The 19634-nt window shown below is 37.4% G+C and overlaps 1 protein-coding gene across 2 annotated transcripts in view; it reads right to left on the minus strand.

Annotated features, from left to right (window-relative positions):
* Positions 1 to 418: 418 nt before the first annotated feature.
* GUCY1A2 (guanylate cyclase 1 soluble subunit alpha 2) overlaps positions 419 to 19634 on the minus strand; it is a 150286-nt gene continuing 131070 nt past the window's right edge. For both annotated transcript variants that reach the window (XM_021529359.3, XM_085593422.1), the window contains one exon: positions 419 to 18484. In XM_021529359.3, the coding sequence (XP_021385034.1) occupies positions 18277 to 18484 (208 nt within the window). In that variant the 3' untranslated portion in view covers positions 419 to 18276. The remainder of the gene's footprint in view (positions 18485 to 19634) is intronic.

Genomic DNA, 19634 nt, shown 5'->3' on the forward strand with positions numbered 1-19634 from the left:
TGTTCTACAGAACCAAGAACTGAACAATCACTGAAATCAGCTGTTGTAGTATCACCCACACCAGACATTTTTTTTTCCCCAACATTCTGTTAAATTTCTTGAGAAGCTCTGTCTCAAAATACCAGAAGTTCAGTCAAGAAAAAAAGGCTTTAATAAGGTTTTAGCATGGCCATGTCCATGAAAACCAAAGATTACATATCAAGGAATATACATAAAATGTATTCAAGCATTTTGTTATAACATTTTTTACTGGTTTATTTTTTGAAAATATATTTGGATTTGGGTTAAAAAGTGAGGTTTTTTCCCACAAATACCTTCACTGACTTCTTGTACTGTTCCCACTGAATTGGAGTTTAGTATATTTAAATTCTGCTCTCCATAGGTAAACTATAAACAGAAAAAAAGAAGAAAATTTCAATGATTCTTCATTACTTTTAATAGACTTGCATGATTTATTGATGTAAATATACTTCAAATAACTGGTTGGACATTAAAGGGCAAATAAAACGTTTTTTCTTTAACAGACATCTTGGAAATGAACAGTATAAATAGAACATAGTCATCACCACTTTATTTTATGCCATTCCAATCTACTATCAATTTCTTTTCATATACAAACTTTTTTGTAGGCTTGAATACCTAGAAAACTTGCATAATGGAACATGTTATTTACACTGTGTATGAGTCACAAATAATTACAAATAAAAAGAATACAAAATTATTAAAATGTATCATTACATGAAAAGCAAGGAAGATATAGTAGATGTTCTGATTAACTATAAATGCTTACATATTTGTACATACATTTATAATCTGAAATTGCTAGATGATATATCTGATGATTTTGATCAGGAATACTAGTTCTTATGCTTGCACTACTGGAGAGGAAGCAATATTTTCAGACATAATGAGCCACTTAAAAAACATTTATGGAACTGCATAGGATGAAATGTACTCATTTTAAAAAACAAAAATAAAATATTTGACATTGCAAAATATAAGCATTTTCACTCATGCCAGATACATTGTATATTAAATCAATAGTGTAATATGGCATTGCAAATAAATCATAACAGAGCTATATAACATTTTAAAAATAAGCAACTCACATGGCATTTGTATCATAAAATAGCAGATGTACAGTATTATTTACAGTGCAAACCAAAGAGAGAAAAACCCCATGAAACTGCAGCAAACAAACTGTTCAAAACATTGATCACAGACCTGATTCATAAAATATGTAGGCATGTGTGTAGGATGTGTGCAAAACCAGTCCTGGACGTGTGTTTGTGAAGGCTTAGGACCACCCCTGGTCAGTCCTGATTCACAAGAACATTCAAAGTTCCTACCACAAAACCTTGCTGGAAACTGAGCCCTACTTGCCAAGACCCAGCAGGGAATTTGGGTATTGACCACTTCAGCAACCAATCTTTAAACAGTGGTTATTAAAGTCAAATACCTCCTGCCCCGTGGCAGTATTATAGCTGCTCAGTATAAAATGTACATATGGAAACTGAGATAGAACTCCTATCAGATGGCTGATCAGCACTGACCACTGAATTTGAATGATTTTAGTTCCACCTATGGAATATGAAATTTGATAAATGAGCTCTGCCTCACAGTTGCCCTCATGTTTCCTTTTTCCTTTCCATCTTATTTTCCTATATTTCTAGATAGTTTTCATGACACAAGAGAGAGTAGGTGGTACAAATAATGTACTCCTGCCAACATCTGAGATCCCAATTGCTACAAATTCCATTTTTCTCAGGATTTGCCATGCTGAACTGCATTGACCATCTGTCTGCACTAGCTGAGCAGCGTGTTAACATGTGTTGTGCCTTTACACATCAGCTCTACAGCATAAGGTGAGCCCATTGAATTTGGAGAGTTGGTCTGCCCCTAGCAATAAAGCTAAAATATCCTTACAAAACTCCTCACCTGAGATACAGAATTGTTCTGCAAATGTTTAGTGTGGCCTTTTACCCAGGATTTACAGGCACTGAGCAGCCCAAAAAAAAATCTACTGACATGGTTGAAGAGATGTCAAAAAATTCCAGACGGGGGAAAAAAAAAGGTACCACAAAAGAGATAAACCATCTTCTCTGCATATCACCAGATGCAGTCTGCACATATGAGAACTCATGAAATGCAGAGACATAGACCTAAGCTTTTTTTTTTTTCCCTCCTCCTTTTCATGCAATGGGAGAATAATAAATACAGTCTGGGTGACATCTTGAGCAGCCAACAATGCAAGTGAACTGGTGCATTTCATACATTGCTATTACAATGTTCAGAAGAACAAGCTCTGTCAATGACTTCCAGTGAATTTGATACCTTTGGGACTACTAAAGTCTTGATGGATTTGGTGTCTGGATTGCATTTTCTATGTAATTCATAAAAAGTCACCAGGTAGTTTTTTTTTTTCGCTTTGGAGATCTTTTGGCTTCAAAAGAAAGACAGTGAAGGAAGAAATGAATATTTTATGAGCAGCTGTAATGTGTATAAGCAAATTTTAATGCAGAAAAAACCCCAACTCAATAACTTCCCCATCATATAACTTTTTTTTAACCATATACACAGAATTTTCTTGATTTGTCCTAATATTCTGTCTTTGATCACCTCTTCAGTGACTTATCTCTGAAAGACATCCTGGTCATAATCAGGATTAAAATATTTTTGAGTGAGGTTTCTCTGGAGAAATATTTTTTATGGACTACTATCATGAGAAGAATTAATTAAAGTGAGCTACCTACCAGAGGATGAGGTCAAATAAAGTAAGAACTGTCTTGAAGAAAACTTGTATGATTTTTCTTTTTTTTTTAATCTAGATAATTTCTTCACTACAGTACACTTCCACATATAACTAGAAGCAGAAATTAGAATAACTTCTATGAAGATGCCAGTGTCTATGGCAAAAGCCTCATCAAATATATCTATTATAATGACTGAAGAAACTGCAAAACTGAATAAGCAATGTAAAAACTTCAGAATTTCCTCAGCTGAACTTCAAAGGATTTTTGTTGTTTTGCTGATCACTAGTAACTCATAAATGAAATTTTGGATCTATTTATCTTTATGAATCAGGTACTGTGCAAAGGTCATGCACTGAAATAGCTCATTACTTTTCCTTTTCAAATGCATTAATGGGGAATCAGAAGGATGGAGACTGCCACAAGAAAACGAGAAGCATGAGAAAAGAGTATTTGTTGAATAGAAACATCACTATTAGTATTTAGACAAGGCAAAACTTTGCTTGGTCCTGTGAAGAACAAGAAAACTTGTATTTTGATTATAAACATTGATATGAATACTAGCCTAAAACCAGAGGCATTGAAATAGAAGATGTATAATATATTGTATATTGCTTTTCTTATAGAGTGTACATTATGTTTCTAATATGGTGACAAGTAAAATCTTTTAGGACAAACTAAAAGGACCTCATTGCAACAAACACCATTAACAACAGGTCACATCATGAAAGCGAGATGTCAAGTCACAACACAGTGCAGGCACGATGTTAAAAGATAGTCTGGGCTACTCTGAGAAGGCTGTTTTATCCTTCTGCTACCTGTTAACAACATCCCTGCATGAGTTTTGTAAAGTTTTTTCTTCTTGTTTGAGGCCTTCTGTGGCTTTGAAAGAGAAGGGTAAAAAAGGCAAACTGTCCTCAGTTGCACTTTGGAAGAATTCTATCACCAAAGTCTACTCAAAAGGAGGCAAAAAGATTAAAATAAGAAGTATCAATAGAAGTGGAACTGAACAAGGCTGTTTTGTTTCCTCTAAAGAAGGCCCAGGCTATTGGCACTGTTTGCATTTGCTAGTAAATAGAAGTGGCTTACCAGAAGGAGATCCAGGAAAGGCATTCACTGATCTCTATAAGCCTACAAGATTTACAAATAGCATCTGCTTTTCCATTTCCCAGCAACATACAGAGAAAGACCCTTTGCTGTATGCAGGTCTGTGTAAACAGTTAGACACAAAACAGTAATTTTAAGACAAGAAGAATAAACTTTAGATTACATTTTTTTTTCAGAAGCTCATAGGATCAACAGCTATCAAGACATACATTCTGTAATAGGAAGAGCAGTACAAATGTTAAAGCTTTTAAGACCGTATATAGTTCACTGCACACACAATTTTCCCATGGCCTACACATATGGCACATCAAGTTTTTACATAGACTCTTGTTCCCATGGAGGGATTAATACTGAATTCTGAATGTGTTATACTGGTACTGCAGCCCTGAATAACTTGTTCAATGCCACAGCACAGGCCTGGTTAGTACATACATCATGCACTTCAACTGCTCACAATCAAAGACACAAATGACAGAACCAAATTTACTGGTTTGTTGGTTTGTTTTTTGTTTTTCTTTTCAAGTAGGTAAGTCTTTGGTTAGTAATAAATGCAGTTGGTTTGGGGAAGCAATCATAACTGAAATAGCAACTTTCAACCAGAGGTACTTACTGGAACTTCCAGACCACTAAGTCTACCAAACAAATCCCAATAAAAAAACTGAAATGCAGCATGTGGTACTTTGTATGGACTCTGCTTCTGTTGGCAGGTGGATTCATTTGCTAAACAGCTAGTTACAGGACAAGTAATCAGATGCAATTTTGCAATTAATCCCTTGATTTCAGTGTGGGAAGATCCTGGCTTATATGCTTTCTGAGCTTTTCTGTTCATGCCATCTGACAGTAAAACTCTAACCCACCTCATCGCTTCCCAGTTAAAACATCACAGGCTGATGTTTTAAAATAATGTTCAGATTTAAACAGTACCAAAATTAATCTCTTAATCATTAAGTTGACAGAAATCTCTAGGGACACTGCCTTATCTCCTCTGTGTATTACTAAAATGGAAATACTGTTTTTAATTAGATTATCCTTTGTCTCTGAGAAATTTTATACAAGCAGGATCAGGTTCTCAAACACCTCAGTGCTCTAAACCCTGATAGAGCTCTAGTACTCTTTAATGGCATCCAAGATTATTTTAATACTAAGCAACTACTCTTGATAGTCCAAGGTTGTAATCTTATTAGTGCAGAATGCTTGTACAAGTCTCTTCAGATAAGCTCTATAAGACAACACTAAAACAGTATTACAGAACTACACAAAAAGCATTTGCACCCAAGGGATGGATATTTGTCCATTTCCACAGGACTGCAGGCTTTGAGGTGGTCAGTCTTCACATTTTAAGAGGACCAAATATTTTTTATCCGGCATCCAGAACAGAGATAATTGAAACAAGACAAGCAGCAATTCTCAGCATTCATAAAACTGAAATTAAAACTGCACTCTACTGAGTAGTTCTGCCCCTTTGGTCTGCTCTCAGAAAATGACACACCAGCAGTGGGTGGTTCATAACCCTTCCTAAAATTCACACTCCCAGTATGGAGCATCCTGAACTTGGGTGAAATCTGTCTTTCTACAATAATCCAAGTTATCTTCACATATGTCTGGCTCTGTTACTACAGATGTTTGTGACCACATTAGATAGGAATTAGCCCTCAGATTTTACTTTGGCAACACTGAAATTAAAAGGAAAAGTTGAAAGATACAACACTAAGGCAGAAAAGTTATTTGTGTTCTAGCATTCCTTTCAGAGGAAATGAAGAAGGGTCTGAATGAATCACCAGTTAAATCACCAATTTCAGCTGGTTCCTGGAAAAATTGTTCAAACAATTTAAGCATTTTAAAATTACTTTCCATTCACACTTGCTTGAATTTTATGACTCCTGATTAGAAGGGAGAGTCAGAATCACAGTCACAGAAAACTGGAAAATTGTTATCTCTTCTTCTAGGTGAGATACTGTATGCAAAGTTCAATTTGTTCCCGAAAGGCTTTGGGAAGAGACTGAACTTGGTAGGCCCAGGCTGTGAATTTCATGCCACCAATACAAGCTTGTACTGAAAAAATTTCTGCTTATTACAAGCTAATCCTACTGAAATATATAAACATAAACCAGTAGATTATTTTTAGTAGCATTCAGTTCCTTCTCTAAGGTTGGCTATAGAGGCAGAGCAAAGTGGCAAAGACAGTGAGAGGATTATTTGTGGCTGTGAAATTTGTTGGACTCTCCAATAGTGATCTGAGAACACCTTAATATTTATGTGTTGCACCCATAACTTGCAAAAGCAGAGTACACATAGCCTCTTCAAAACACCATAGGATCCTGCAAAGAAGAATTTTAGCAGAATTTTAGCTCACTAGAAAAGGTCAAACTTATATCAAGCAGGAATGCAGTCAGTCGTCAGTCCTAGCAGTGGAGTATACCATATTCAGGAAAAACAAAACAAAACAAACAAACAAACAAAAACAAAAATAAAACAGTTCTCTTATAACACTTTGCTGGAAAATACTAGTGTCATTAATCTCTAGGCTTTAAAGAAACTGAAGTTTAAAAAGTAAAGGGATGAAGATGGCCATGCTTCTCACTGAAATAAGGATGGATGCTAAAGGTGCATGATTTGGTTTAGGGTAATCCTAAGGGTAGGTGAGAATATATCCAAAATATCTCAAGATAGCTATCAGACAATGTCCATATATTTTGTATTATTTATCTCTAACTATATTTCTACAAATTTAAGCAGTCATTTCATGTTCTATAAAATTCAAAGTATGCCATGGAATGTGTAGATAATGCGTAGGACGTGCAATGCAGATAACTGCTGGTGCTGCTTGTCCTGACATTTCTGTTCCAGCACTGAACCCTAACATCCTGGTAATAATGGGACACACTGAATACCAGATAAATGGCACTGATGCTAATTAAATCCCAAAATCAAGATTACTCTTGACCTCTTTTACAATGAGGATTTTTGCAAGAACAAAACTTTGCAAAAAGAACTCTAGTTTATAAGATATCCAAAAGACAACGAGCATAAATACTTTACAAATATTTTTCACAGTGATTTGCTTCGCTGACATAAGTTATTAATTACACCCTACACTTGTCAGTGCCTCAGATTTGAAATGCAGAGATGTTATAACAGGTGTGCAAAAAAAAACACATACTAGAGAAAGAGTTTGTCAAGAGAGTGGTGAAGGTTATTCCTGAGCTATGCATAGGTCAGCTTGTGAATATATAATAAAATTAATAACTTAAGTCATAATAGAAACTGCATGCAACTACTGCCAGCCCTGTCTTCAGCTGAGACCCAGCCTGTACCTGGAAGAATTTTTCACCTTGACCAAACAGGCTGAGTTCCCTTTTGCATTGGATTGCTGCTCCTTCAGGGTCATGCACAGTATGGTGGAATTGCCCTGCTGCAGAAAATAAGTAACTGAAAAAGAACTAAGAATAAAGAAGTGGTTTATTTTGTTTTGTTTGTTAAATCCAAGCAAGAAGGAATATGAACTTGCAAAATCATGGCACAGAAGAGAATTCTTTAAAATGTAAATATTTGAGGCAATGAAAAATAATTACCCACTTTTTACTAAAGATTCGCTGAGGTTTGGAACTTTTCTTTCACTATAGCTCTGTTATTAGATTTGGGTTTTTGGAGTTTAGCTTTTATTTTTCAGTTGAATAAATTTAGCAACAAATTATCTCTTGCTCCCTCCTGCAAAGAAGATAGAAACGTCAAGCCAAAAACTTCTTTTCCAGTATTCAAATAATGACTTTAACATGACTATCAGTGTTTAACTTGTTGTACTTAACTTTGAAGGGACTGTGGCCAAACTGATGCAGCAGATAAAACAGAAACTGCAAGGTGAATTTAGAAGGTAAGACAGAATTAATACTAAACCTTGTCATTCTTCTTTTTATTACAATTATTTTTAACGTAATTTTATGGCCAACTTGCGTTGCTTTTTATCCGGATGTTATGATATTTTGATGTGACTTCACCTCTGTCACTGATTTCACCCCTCTCTGGCAAGCCCATAGTGTCTATTTTTAGCTCCATGAGCTTACTAATCCAGTTTCTCTGACAACTGCAATTTGTTGGAAGAAATGACTAGTGTTACGTTGTCTCAGAGCTATGAGACCATTTGAGAAATCAGCTTCTTAGCTGACCTTTAAAGCAAGTGAGAATAATGTGGCTGCAATTCCACAGGGTTTGGATTTCATTATCACAGCAGTGCCTATGAGATGGGCCAGCCCTGCTGCACAGCTCTGCCTCTGTTTTGTTTTCCTGGTAATTATAGAAACTGTTTACTGTACATGGAAAATCTGCAAGTTTTCTCAGCTCTTGAGGACAATACTGTTTCTAATCCTTTTCTCTGGAGAGTAACAGTTCACAGTGTGGAGGACAGCATACTATTGATTCTTCTCAAGAGGAACTTTCCCACGGACCATGAGTATGGTGAAAATCACCACAGATGTCTAAGGATCAGAGTGGCAACTGCAAACAGAAGAGACACATATGGGAGCAGTGTAGCAGAGTGGCAGCCCTGGTTCTTCCCACTCCTCTCTGGTTCAGAGCCGGAAACAAATTCCTGTCGGAGAATCTGGGTACTCCAAGAGCATCACAACACAAGTATGACTCAGGAGGGTCAGGCAGAAGCTTTAGTAACTATGATCAGAGTGAGAGAATGTCCAGCCAGCACCTCATTCTCTGCTCTCCTTTCTTTCCCAAGTGATTGCAGACACTGACCTATATATTGTTTCAAGAAAATAAAAAAAAAATGGTGATGAAAATGTATCATTTCAATTTTTAAAAAAATATATAAATTTCTGGGATGCATGGATTTATTAAGAAGCTATTCCAAGAAGGAACTGAGCAGTAAACAATGTGATGGTTTGGAGGGTTGGCTCTTGGTGAATACATCAGATAATACACTAGTGCTATCTTAGAGCAAAATTGGGGAGCTAACAACAATCACCGATTGTTAGCTTTGAGTTGAAAGGAATGTTCTTATAACTAGAATAAGCCCCCCTAGCCAGACTTCTAAAATCTTATATATTAATAATTTTACTGTCACATCCCCTTGAATCTCTGGCTGAAGCCTGGCCCTTGTCCCAGTGTCTTTGTCTCCATATGTACTTGATGTTCTATTCTTTACATCATCTCATTCTTAACAGCAGTGGAATTTATCTCACCTACAGCATGGCAGCTAATCTGAACCTGTCCTCTACCTCCACACAGTAGTCACTGGGGAGGAAAAAGAAAAGAATAGCTAAGGCAATGGTTTATCTCATCCCTAAGACTTTCTCCAGGACAGCTCAGTCTTTGAAATGCCAGGATATATGCACTGACTGTAAAGGGAGTGACCTGACTAGCTCAGTCCAGACACAATTTTAGATGCTTAAATGCAGATCAGCTGAATTTCACTCATATTTATAGCAACTCCCCAAACCCTTGGTGCTCTAGAGGACCCCAGTGCAACTTGGACACAGTGAGACATAAGAATAATAAGGAATATTCTAGCATCAAAGACATGAATGTCTGCAACTTAGTGATGTCCTAATTTCCAGCAAGGCAGTATAAATGTCGTGTATTAGGATGGGAGTTCTGTCTAGAATGGGTTTTGTTTAGACTTCAGTAAAAGGCACAATGCTGTCCTGACAGTGAGCATATTTAAAGCTTGGCTTTGGGATGTTCTGTATCTCTTACTAGCTCTGAACAACTGAGTTTAATTTTGGCCTTACCCAACATGATCTGCATGACATTTCTGCAGAAACTACTGGGTAAAATACTACTTCCTTGGAAATTTTCTACAGTCAACTCTTGGTTGAATGTGCATTTGAAAACTCCATATATAAGACTGTTTCTGAAGGAGGAGTGTCAACTGCAGATTATCTCATAGACTTTGTACCTCTTTATTATGATAGAACAGTATTCCAAGCTTTCCTACTGTTTAGGTATTTCTAAACAATATTCACTTACAGAGCAAAGTAGTCTCCATAAAAAAAAAAAAAAAAAAAAAAAAAAAAAAAAGTACTAACATTTATCCCTATATACTTTTAAAAAGACATTCTTACTACCACCTCCAAATTTCCAGTTGGACAAGTACCTCACTTGCCCCGTTTCAAATCCAATGTGTCATTCAGTATTGAAACTCATGGAGGAATTCTTATCCCTACCTCCAGAAAAGCCAAAAAATACAAATGAGCAGGAGACTACTTGCATTTTGACATTCTAGATTTTCTTGTTTCCCCACATTTTTTTTCTGTAAGTAGAGATTCAACTCTTACTTAAAATAAAAAACTCTAAAATCATGCATTTCTCATGCAATTCCACTAAAACTTTAAGGATTATAAACTCTAAAATTCAACCTTACACCCTCAGAGTTCATGACACTACATGCAATACTCTCTTACACTTTGTATGAATAATCTCTGCATCATCCAGCTTGCAAATAGATAAAAGATAACATCAGCACCACATCTATCTACAGCTGCTCTCTCCCACACAAAGACTTCACTTTCTTCAGATGCTTCTTATTTATACACTTGCAGGACCTACAAGAAGTTTCTAGAGAGGAATATTCACACACTTAAGCACTGGCAAGCGCATGGCACTTAGAGGAGGGATTTCTAACTCACATTTCCAAAACGTATTTAGGTATCTAGAAACTCAGGATCATTCAGCAAAGATTCAACTTTTAGAAAGAGTTTGTAAGCAGAGAAAATGGGATTGAGAGGTATGAACCTTAATGTGAATTTAAAAATTACCTGCTTCTTTTTAGGAAATGCAAATAATCTGAATTGAGAAGCCATGCTTTCAGAGTACAGTTTCAGAATTATTTCAATCAACCAGAAGTGCCATAGAAACTTCTAAAATAAATATACCTGTCAGTACCTCCTTTTTCTTTTCCACACAATCTGTTCTTTCATGCAATGGCTCACATCTAAAAAAATCTCTCCTTGATGGTTATTTATTCCTAAGGTTGTTCTTCGGCAATAAATTCAGAAACTCTGATATTGATTTAACAGTATTTTCCAATTTCATTAGGGAAGGAAAAAATAATACCTTAGGGATGTACTGCTAATAAACAAATGCCAAAATAGATTAAACAGTATTTGCCCTCTGTGGGTATTAATCAGTTTTAGCATATATTTACTATTGTGTATAAAACAGAAGTCATCCATTGTAAATACCTGCCCGGTTTATTACTCCTATTTATAATTCCTGGGTATATCTTGCATCTATTACACCTACTGTTGTTTCTAGGATGTGAGACTAGTCTTACTTAGTGGGCAGTCTTTTAAAATACTGTTTACATCCAAAACTCTTTTCTAATTCTGCTCTACAGTTCTGATTTTGCTCTTCCTTATTTGAGTAGCAACATATACTTGTAGAAGACAAAGAAAAAAACACCATGTCAAAAAAATCAAATTATTCCATTACATGTTCTTCTTTGAGGAAGAGGATGGAAGGATAAACAGTAAATGTCAGGGTGTTATTCTGCTATTTAATGTCCTGCTGAAAAGCAGTGTGTTAAGGTGATAGGTGCTATACAGGAGCCTGCACAGAAAAGACTAGCATGGCTTTATTTATTGCTTCAAGAGTAGTCATTAGAGAGTATTGCTAAGGAATAATAATAATAATAATAATAATAATAATAATAATAATAATAATAATACTTGTTTTACCTAGAAAACAAGTACCTCAGTGTGAGACCTTCTGCTAATAGAAAGTTAATTTTGGGCCTACAAACTCACAAAAGCACAAAAAATGTGTGTTAATGATAACCTGGCAGCTATCGCTCTGTTCTTCAGAATCTATATGTTATTACCATCCTGACTACAGGATGAGGTTTATGGAGGCATTCTGGCATACAGTTCAGGTGAACATGGCACACAGGTGTTGTGTAACTGGGCTAGGAGTTCAAAGCTGAGAACCTTTTCTAAATCACACTCCTAATGGCATCCCAGAGTTGTGGCAGTGCTGATGTCACATGCAAAGGGCTCAGACACTGGGAGGGATCTGCAGGACTGCAGTAGCCCATGCCCGCAACAGTCTCCATGGCTACAGACTAACAGGCTAACACTTTACTTATCTTGGAATATGATTATCTATCACTCTGACACTTAGTATGATTCAATTTATTTTGGCCAGTGCAAGATGCTGAAAAGCAGCACAGCAGAAGATCTAAGACACAGCACTTGGGCTGAAAAGAATGTAATACAGCGGGATCAGTCTCCCTTCTTTTGGCCATCTTAAAAAACAGAGTTTTAGTCTAAGTTTGCCATCTGTGGTCACTGAGAAAGTTAAGAACACTCAAGGGTTTAGGCAGCCTCATACTCTTTCTGAAGCAGAAGGGACAAGTGCCTGAAGTGCTTACCTGTCCTCCAGTTTTCAAAAGAAACTTTGTTGGAATCCCAAAGACGGCCAGACAGCTGAAGGTGCTGCTGCAGCCATGGTAATCAGCTTGTCCCTCAGGCTCATGTTAATTCCACTGCCTCCTTGCTAGCCAAGGAAGACACTTTTTTCTCTGAAATCCTCTCGTTTCTTTTCATCCAATTAAAACATGCTCAGACTCACTCTGCCTTTGGAAACTAAAATCCCTGGAGCAAACAGCTGGTTTAACATCTGCCTCCACTGATCCTTTTGTTAATGCTGCCAGCAAAGTTGCCACTTTGCATCACATGTTGTATTGGGCTCTCTAATGTGAACCTCAGCCCAGAGGGAAGCAGACTGAGATGCCACATGCTGTTTTCAGAGGCTATTTTGTTGCTACAGTGACACAGTGACACTAACCTGGACCACAAATAACTGGAGGTCAACCTTTCTAAGCCACAGGAGCAAGTCAGCACCTGCAGAGGTGAATAATCTATTGCATGTGACTGAATTGCTGCGTTCCTCAGTTTCACTCTCTCTCTTGCTTTCAAGCATGATTAACAGCCAAGCCACAAAAGATCAGTCATGTATATGGGGTTAAACACTTCACAGATTTTTGTTGTAAGCATGCTCATGCATTGCAAATGAATAGCATCGTTAAGGAGTAACTCCTATCTGCACAGATAAGTTTGGTGCTTGTGAAAGCTAAATGCATGCCATGGGCTCTTAATGCAATGACTTCACCCAAACCCACCAGTTATAACTTGCACTTTGATCCTTTCACTCTCTGAGGATGTGAGTGCCTGCTGTGTCACCGGAGCAGTTTTGTCTTTCATACAAGAAGAATAAGATCAGCCCTTTAACCCCAGTTATTCTTTAGATATAAGCAGCTGTGTCAACAATACATGCTAATTAGAACAACAATAGGAATTATTCACTATATCACATACAGTGTGCTAAGGGAAGGTAAGTGGCAATCTTTTGGAGAGCAGAACCCTGACAAGAGCAGGACATAGCATGAAAGATGATGGAATTATTAACAGTAGCAGAAGCTGATAAACTCCTACTTGTTGAGTCTACTGCACACTCAGCATCTTCAATTCATTCATAGCTTCTCCTGTCACTGGCACCCTCAATCCTGTATGGCATTATGAATAATGTATTAACTCAAGGGAAAGGGACCAACTGTCTCTGAGTTTGACAAGCTTCTTGTTTTGTTGCTAATTTAAGCACGCTGCTATTTCCAATACTACACATGCACAATTTGCAAAAGATCACCAGACTTCAGAAAGGAAGCCAGAAGCTCTGAGACTGCATTAGGACAGGGAATTAGCTCTCCTCAGTGAGCTCTGAGCATTCAACAGAGGTAAGGTAATGGCCTGAGACTAGAAGAGGAAAACTCAGATGTCCTAAATTTATAATGCTGCTGCTGGATTACAGAGTCCTTGACAGGACAGTCTGCATGAAGCATGTACATGTGACAGCTTGTGGCAGCACAAGAATCAGAAAGCTATCCAGCAATTGATCTTGCCCCAACAACCAGTGCAGGTCTTAGACTCATTTACAATTCAATACAGCGGTTTTGGGTGCTAATTTTGTTTCCATTCATTTTTTAATTGCCTGAGAGAAGGATCTATTCAGACCAAGAAATATAAAATGTGAAATTGGTTATCAGAGCTTACATTTTAGTGCAGTGCTGATACCTTTAAATGCATGCAGCATATTGTGGTTTGCACTGCTTGCTTTATCCAGGAAAAAATGGAAGATAGATGTTAAACATGCCAAATCCTGATGTTGGGCTTGGTAGAGAACACTGTGAGCACAGGAGGAGATAGCACTGTGAAACAGCCCATGCACACACATGAGCTGCCATGGACTGCTAATGACTCAATCACAAGGATTCCTTCAAAACAGGTAATTCCCATACAAGATTTCTAAAGTTTTAAGAGCTTTGGTCTTCTGTTTGCAGAGGCATGTTTCCAGGCTTCAAAACAGACTCAGATCTGAAAGTGAATGTGGGAATGAGCAGAGAGGCCAAAACCACAATCGCAGTTAATGACTATTGGCTCTCTGGATGTAAAAATGAAATATCCTTTGGGATCCTGCAAGAAAACCACACTTTGAGAGTCCTGGCTTAGTAGCAATTCTCCCATGCAGAGACTTTTGTCTTTGAATGGCAAATTTTACCAGAGGGATGCAGAAGAAAATTTATCCACTACCCTACAATTTCATCACTATTTCCTTTTTGCTCTGAGTTCATGATCTCTATGAACTGCATCACAGAAAAGCCTGTGTGATGGGGAGCTTCAAGCAGATGGAAAAATCCGACACAAGATCTGTAAAAAGTATTCTGGAGAAATGACTGTGGACTCTCTTTACTCTGGCCTCCTGATTTTTGTACAAGCAACTGGACACAAAGAGACTGATGAACCCAGCTAGGGGAGTCCTCATATCACCTTCCCTTTGCCTTGCACATGCAATACAAAATAGATCTCCTCCCTCTCTCTTCAGAGAGGGTAGATTTGTTCTGCACAGAAACTCAAGACAGCAGATGTGGCTTCTTGAAGCTACGTGAAGAAACACAAGAACGTAAATTCTTACCCAGAAGCACCAGACATCATCTCTTTTATAGGAAGTAAAATGTTGAAAGAAAATTCCAACTAGTGTGTATGATTTCTGTAACTATTTCAGCACCTCTAACCTCTCCACCTCATCATCTCAAGGTACACAATTCTGAGAACCTTTCTATATAAGACGACAATGCCAGGAAAACGAGAACCTTTTCCCTATCACTAAAAGTAAGTGTTTTTGGAGAAATGTTGAGTCTGACTGCCAGCTAATTGACATGACAACAACAGTCCTGAGAATAAGTTTCATTTAACTTTGTAAAGGTGCCCAACAAAATAAGCTTGTGACCTAACATGAAAGGCACCAGATGCAGCTACTAATTTAGAAAGTGCTGAGAATTTGTTTTTTCCTCACATTGACATAGAAAAATGTCCCAAGAGAGCCCACGCTTTTTTCATTATCATCCCCCATCATAACACAACATACCTAGCATCTGCACTGCAGTTCTAGGTATGTTACCTTTACATAAGCTTATGAAAAGTAAAGACTGTATATTTTTATACTGTCAGTGTATCCTAATTTTGGGAGCTAGATGATTTATTTACAAACACTGCCAATGTATTTGTGGTGATACCAATTTTAAGTTCTCACACAGATCTCTCTGATTTTAAATATCCTTATGCAACAAAAAGTCTCTGAGAGCATGAGGATGGTGATACAAACTGGTTTTGACTGCTTCTCCAATTTGCTAGTAAAATTAGCATTTATCCATCATTCGCTATGAAAATGTTTCCATTGTTTCCAATGTTTCCAATGGAAACATTTCCAATGTTTCTATTCCAGGTGCAGAATTAACCTAGACATTTCTTATTAGCAACTCTAAGAGACAAGTTGTTGAACTACAAGCTTTAGATCTAAACCTCTAAATTTGTACTCTTCACATAGGACTGTGGGTGGTGAGAAGAGAAAAAGCTTGGCCAGATAGGTTGAGACTGACATCAGCAACTACTGAACAATGAAGATGTGCCAGAGAAGTCAGACTGAAATCTAAGTCTACTAATGGCTATTTGAAAAAAATTCACTCTAGGGAACTAAGTAATGACATCCGAACGATGGATTTATTAGCTGGGAAGTGGTATTCCTCTTTCAGTGGTGAAACATGAACTTTGATCCATTTATGATTCTTACACATCTTACTGATGTTCCCAGGGTAAAAAAAAATGCATGCTACATCCTGTCTATGTGCAAACTAGTGGCTATAGGCTAAAACTTGACATCCTGCGCAGGAAATTCTCAGAGCTGTAATTTGGATGGAAATTTCACAATCTCAAGCTTGAACTCTTTTTTAAAGTAATTTTTCAGATAGGCCACAGAATTCCATATGCTGTTTATCAAGGTAGATAAAAAAATAACTCCTCCAATCCCAAGAATGTTCTAATACCAATGGAAGAGGTCTTTAACATCAGTATCCCACTAGAAAGTGAGGGAATTTGCATTAAAATTGGTTTCTAATGCTAATTCCCATGCATCTACCCTCCTCAGACAAGGAAGAATTCACCCCTGCATAATAAGTTTAGACATTGTCCGCATGCTGAAGTTGGTAAAGGTTCAAACAGTCCTTTCTCATCCAGGAAAGGAATCTTGAAACATATTCAGCACAGTCTAGCAGAGCCATGCTAACTCACAGGGGCCACAGGTCAAAGGGGAGAAATAGAGAACTGTTATTCCCTTCACAGAAAGATCCAGCTGGATAATCTTGAAATGTGGTGAAAATTATTTACTTATTTTCAAGAGGTGCCTCATGTTATGACTACTAAATCCAGAAGCAAACTAATTTCTGTTCTGAATTAGAGAAATGCAGAGTATCTTATGCCTACTAGCTGCTGCTGAGTCTTATCTTTGATTAAAGTGATTAAAGGCCCACGTACAGCTAAGCCACTTTGGAATCACAGCACAGATTTTAACTAACAATCTGCAAGCTCACAACAACATCACCACCCCAGTATGATCCAAAGGCAGCACACCCACACAGGAAAACTGACCACCACTACTTGTGAAAAAGAAAACCTGAGAAATAAACAATGCCTGAAAATGTTCCAGATACACATCTTGCTTGAACTGGATTAATTGAAGACAATAATAGTGTATTAATTTTCAAAGCAAAGAATTGGCCTTTTTTGTTTGGTTTGTTGGGTTTTTTTTTTAAATTGTCTTGGACTAACAAAAATCTTGAACTGCCATTTGCACTAAACCTGGAAAAGTACTGCCTTTCCCTTTTTGGTGTTTTTTTGATCTTAATTAGAGAAAGAAGAGGACCTTCAGCCAATCCAACAATAGAGGAAGTTTCCAAATGAGCAATCATTATTAACAGAATGGATTTTCAACAAGCAATCTGGACTAGAAGCACAAGTCTTATTAGTAATTTGGAAAACCAGCATCCAGAGAGCTTCCAGTGTCTGTTGGAATTCCTCAGAATAAGTTTTCGCAATATCAAATTTTTAGAGAAGTTCAGGGCTCCTACTGAAAATCAGTGTGGCTGATAATTTAGAGGGAAAACAAGTCCCATGGAAGAGAAATTTTCTGTCTGTCTACACATTGATCTTCTGCACTTTGTTTACGTTGTCCTGGAAGGACTGGACAATACAACACTGTAGGACAAATACTGAATATTATTTTATATAAGAAGACAGTGCTCATCTAAAGCTTTAGCATAAAAACCAGATAAAGTGATTTATCAAAGTGGGGTTTATTCTGTAAATACTGATTTTTTTTTGTTGTTGCCAAAAAACTCAAGAAATGCCTTCTTCCCACTTGTATAACAATAAGGTTTGATAGGTAGAATGTATGAAATATACAGTAACTTCTTCTGAAAAGATATCTAAGCTCACTCAGCTTACAGTATGTGGAATGTAATTATCCAGAAAGTGAAATATGTATAAAAATAGGTAAAATTCCTACAATATTTGTATTGAGTCATAATTCCTCCTGCCACGAAGGTTACAATAGCTCTACAGTATATGTATGAAATGCTTGTTCATAAAGTTAAAAAACATCATTACCTTACTGAAGAACACATTAAATATAGGAATGCATAATCAGAACTGACTCTCAATTCTGCTTAGCTGGTGCAAATCTACAGAGAACCATCATCCTTTCTGCACAAAACAAGACCAACCTCTAATCTGAGAGCTGGGGTTTTGTTTTGTTGTTTTGTTTGCCATAGAGGGGCCAGACTGAAGTTTATGAAAGAAATTCCTCTGGAAGTGGAAGTACATTGTTTAATATTTTTTCCTTATCTCCACTTTGTTTACTGACAGCAGTTACCCACCTTTTAAAATGATTATTGCCTGACATTACATGGAGCTTTTTACTGCCTGTTCAGAAGAAGGCAGTGAAACACAAAGAACCTCCAACTCCCCTGCCATGACCCAGTTCTGGGCTTGTGCTTTTTTGACAAGTCTTTGATCTGCAGCAGGCCTCATAGGCTGGTCTCCCGGAGGAACATGGTGCCGATGTTGTAAGAGACCTTTCTCACTCTGGCAGATGTGATGGAAGGTTTTGGTGGCTTCTGACCACTTCTGACCTCCAGGAAGTAACAGATCCCAGGAATTTCCTTTGGAAAGTTTTCTGGAAGCTCTTCACGGGAACGAGGGATAAAAATAAAATTTTCTTCCTTTTTCAAAAGCCTGGAGAAAAACAAAACAAATAGTGATATAAAACGCTGTAAAACATATTCCAGAAATGCCTCTTTGAAAAGGTGGGTCCTATGTGCAACAAAGTAAAAAATGAGTTTACACTACTAAGTAGCATATAGAGAAATTCTAAGTTAGGATCCTCAGCTGATCTATATGAACTTATCATCATTAACTTCAAGGAGCTCTGTTGACTGAGATCAGCTGAAGGGATGGCTCAAAAAGACATTATCTGAAAATCAGTGTCAGCATTCAGAATACCAGAAAGAGAACCAAATTCATAATGAAAGTTGTCCAGAATGTATCATTTGGCTTAATTAAAACACTTTGGTCAGTCTGGCAGAAATCAACATTTCAGAGTGATGGCTGCTACCAGGTTTCCTGGTGAAAGGCAGGCGTGAAGGTGGCAGTGCTTGGGAGCTCTCCCAGATAAAAGCAGGGAGGTCAGCTTGTGCCCTTCTTTCAGTACTACTGTAGTACTCAGTATTCAGTACTACTCAGTACTACTTTCAGTACTCAGTAGTACTGATTTTCATAAATTGGGTTCAAATACAGCAAATCCAACTTCAACAGCAGAATCAAATCTGACACTATTCATCAGCAGTACCCATGGGTTTAATCTATTTGGTTGGGTCAGAAAGAGATCCAGGTCCCCTGGACCCACAAAGCCATCTCCTGGCATGCCTGCTCAGCTGGAACAACACCACAGACCCCACTATGCTGTCTGCTGCCATTTGCCATCTTAGTCATGGTGGAGAAATCCCTGTCTGGTTAGACCTGAAAATTTAGGGCATCTTTATCAAGTATCTTCCCCAGAACTAGCTGGACTTGTAAAATAAAGGAAGTAACTCTAGACATTTTCTTTTTGTTTCCAAAGTAAATTAAATTGGTGGTATTCAATCCCTTGCAGCATTGAAAAAAGCAGTTTTGAGACAATGGTAAATTCTGAGCACAGCTGGATATACAAAAGCACTCTTCCTTTTTTCCCTCCAACAATATTTATTCTTTCTCTCAATCAGTTTGAAGTTCAAAAACATAATTGGGAAGAACGTTATAAGTTTCCACGGAATTTTGTAATAGGTAGATTATTTAATGCCTGCAAAGTTGCTTTCTGGAAAGCAAATGAATGAATGAATCCTCTTGC

Source organism: Lonchura striata, chromosome 1 (genome assembly GCF_050655825.1).
Source record: "Lonchura striata isolate lonStrDom1 chromosome 1, ASM5065582v1, whole genome shotgun sequence".
In the NCBI taxonomy this organism is placed as follows: domain Eukaryota; kingdom Metazoa; phylum Chordata; class Aves; order Passeriformes; family Estrildidae; genus Lonchura; species Lonchura striata.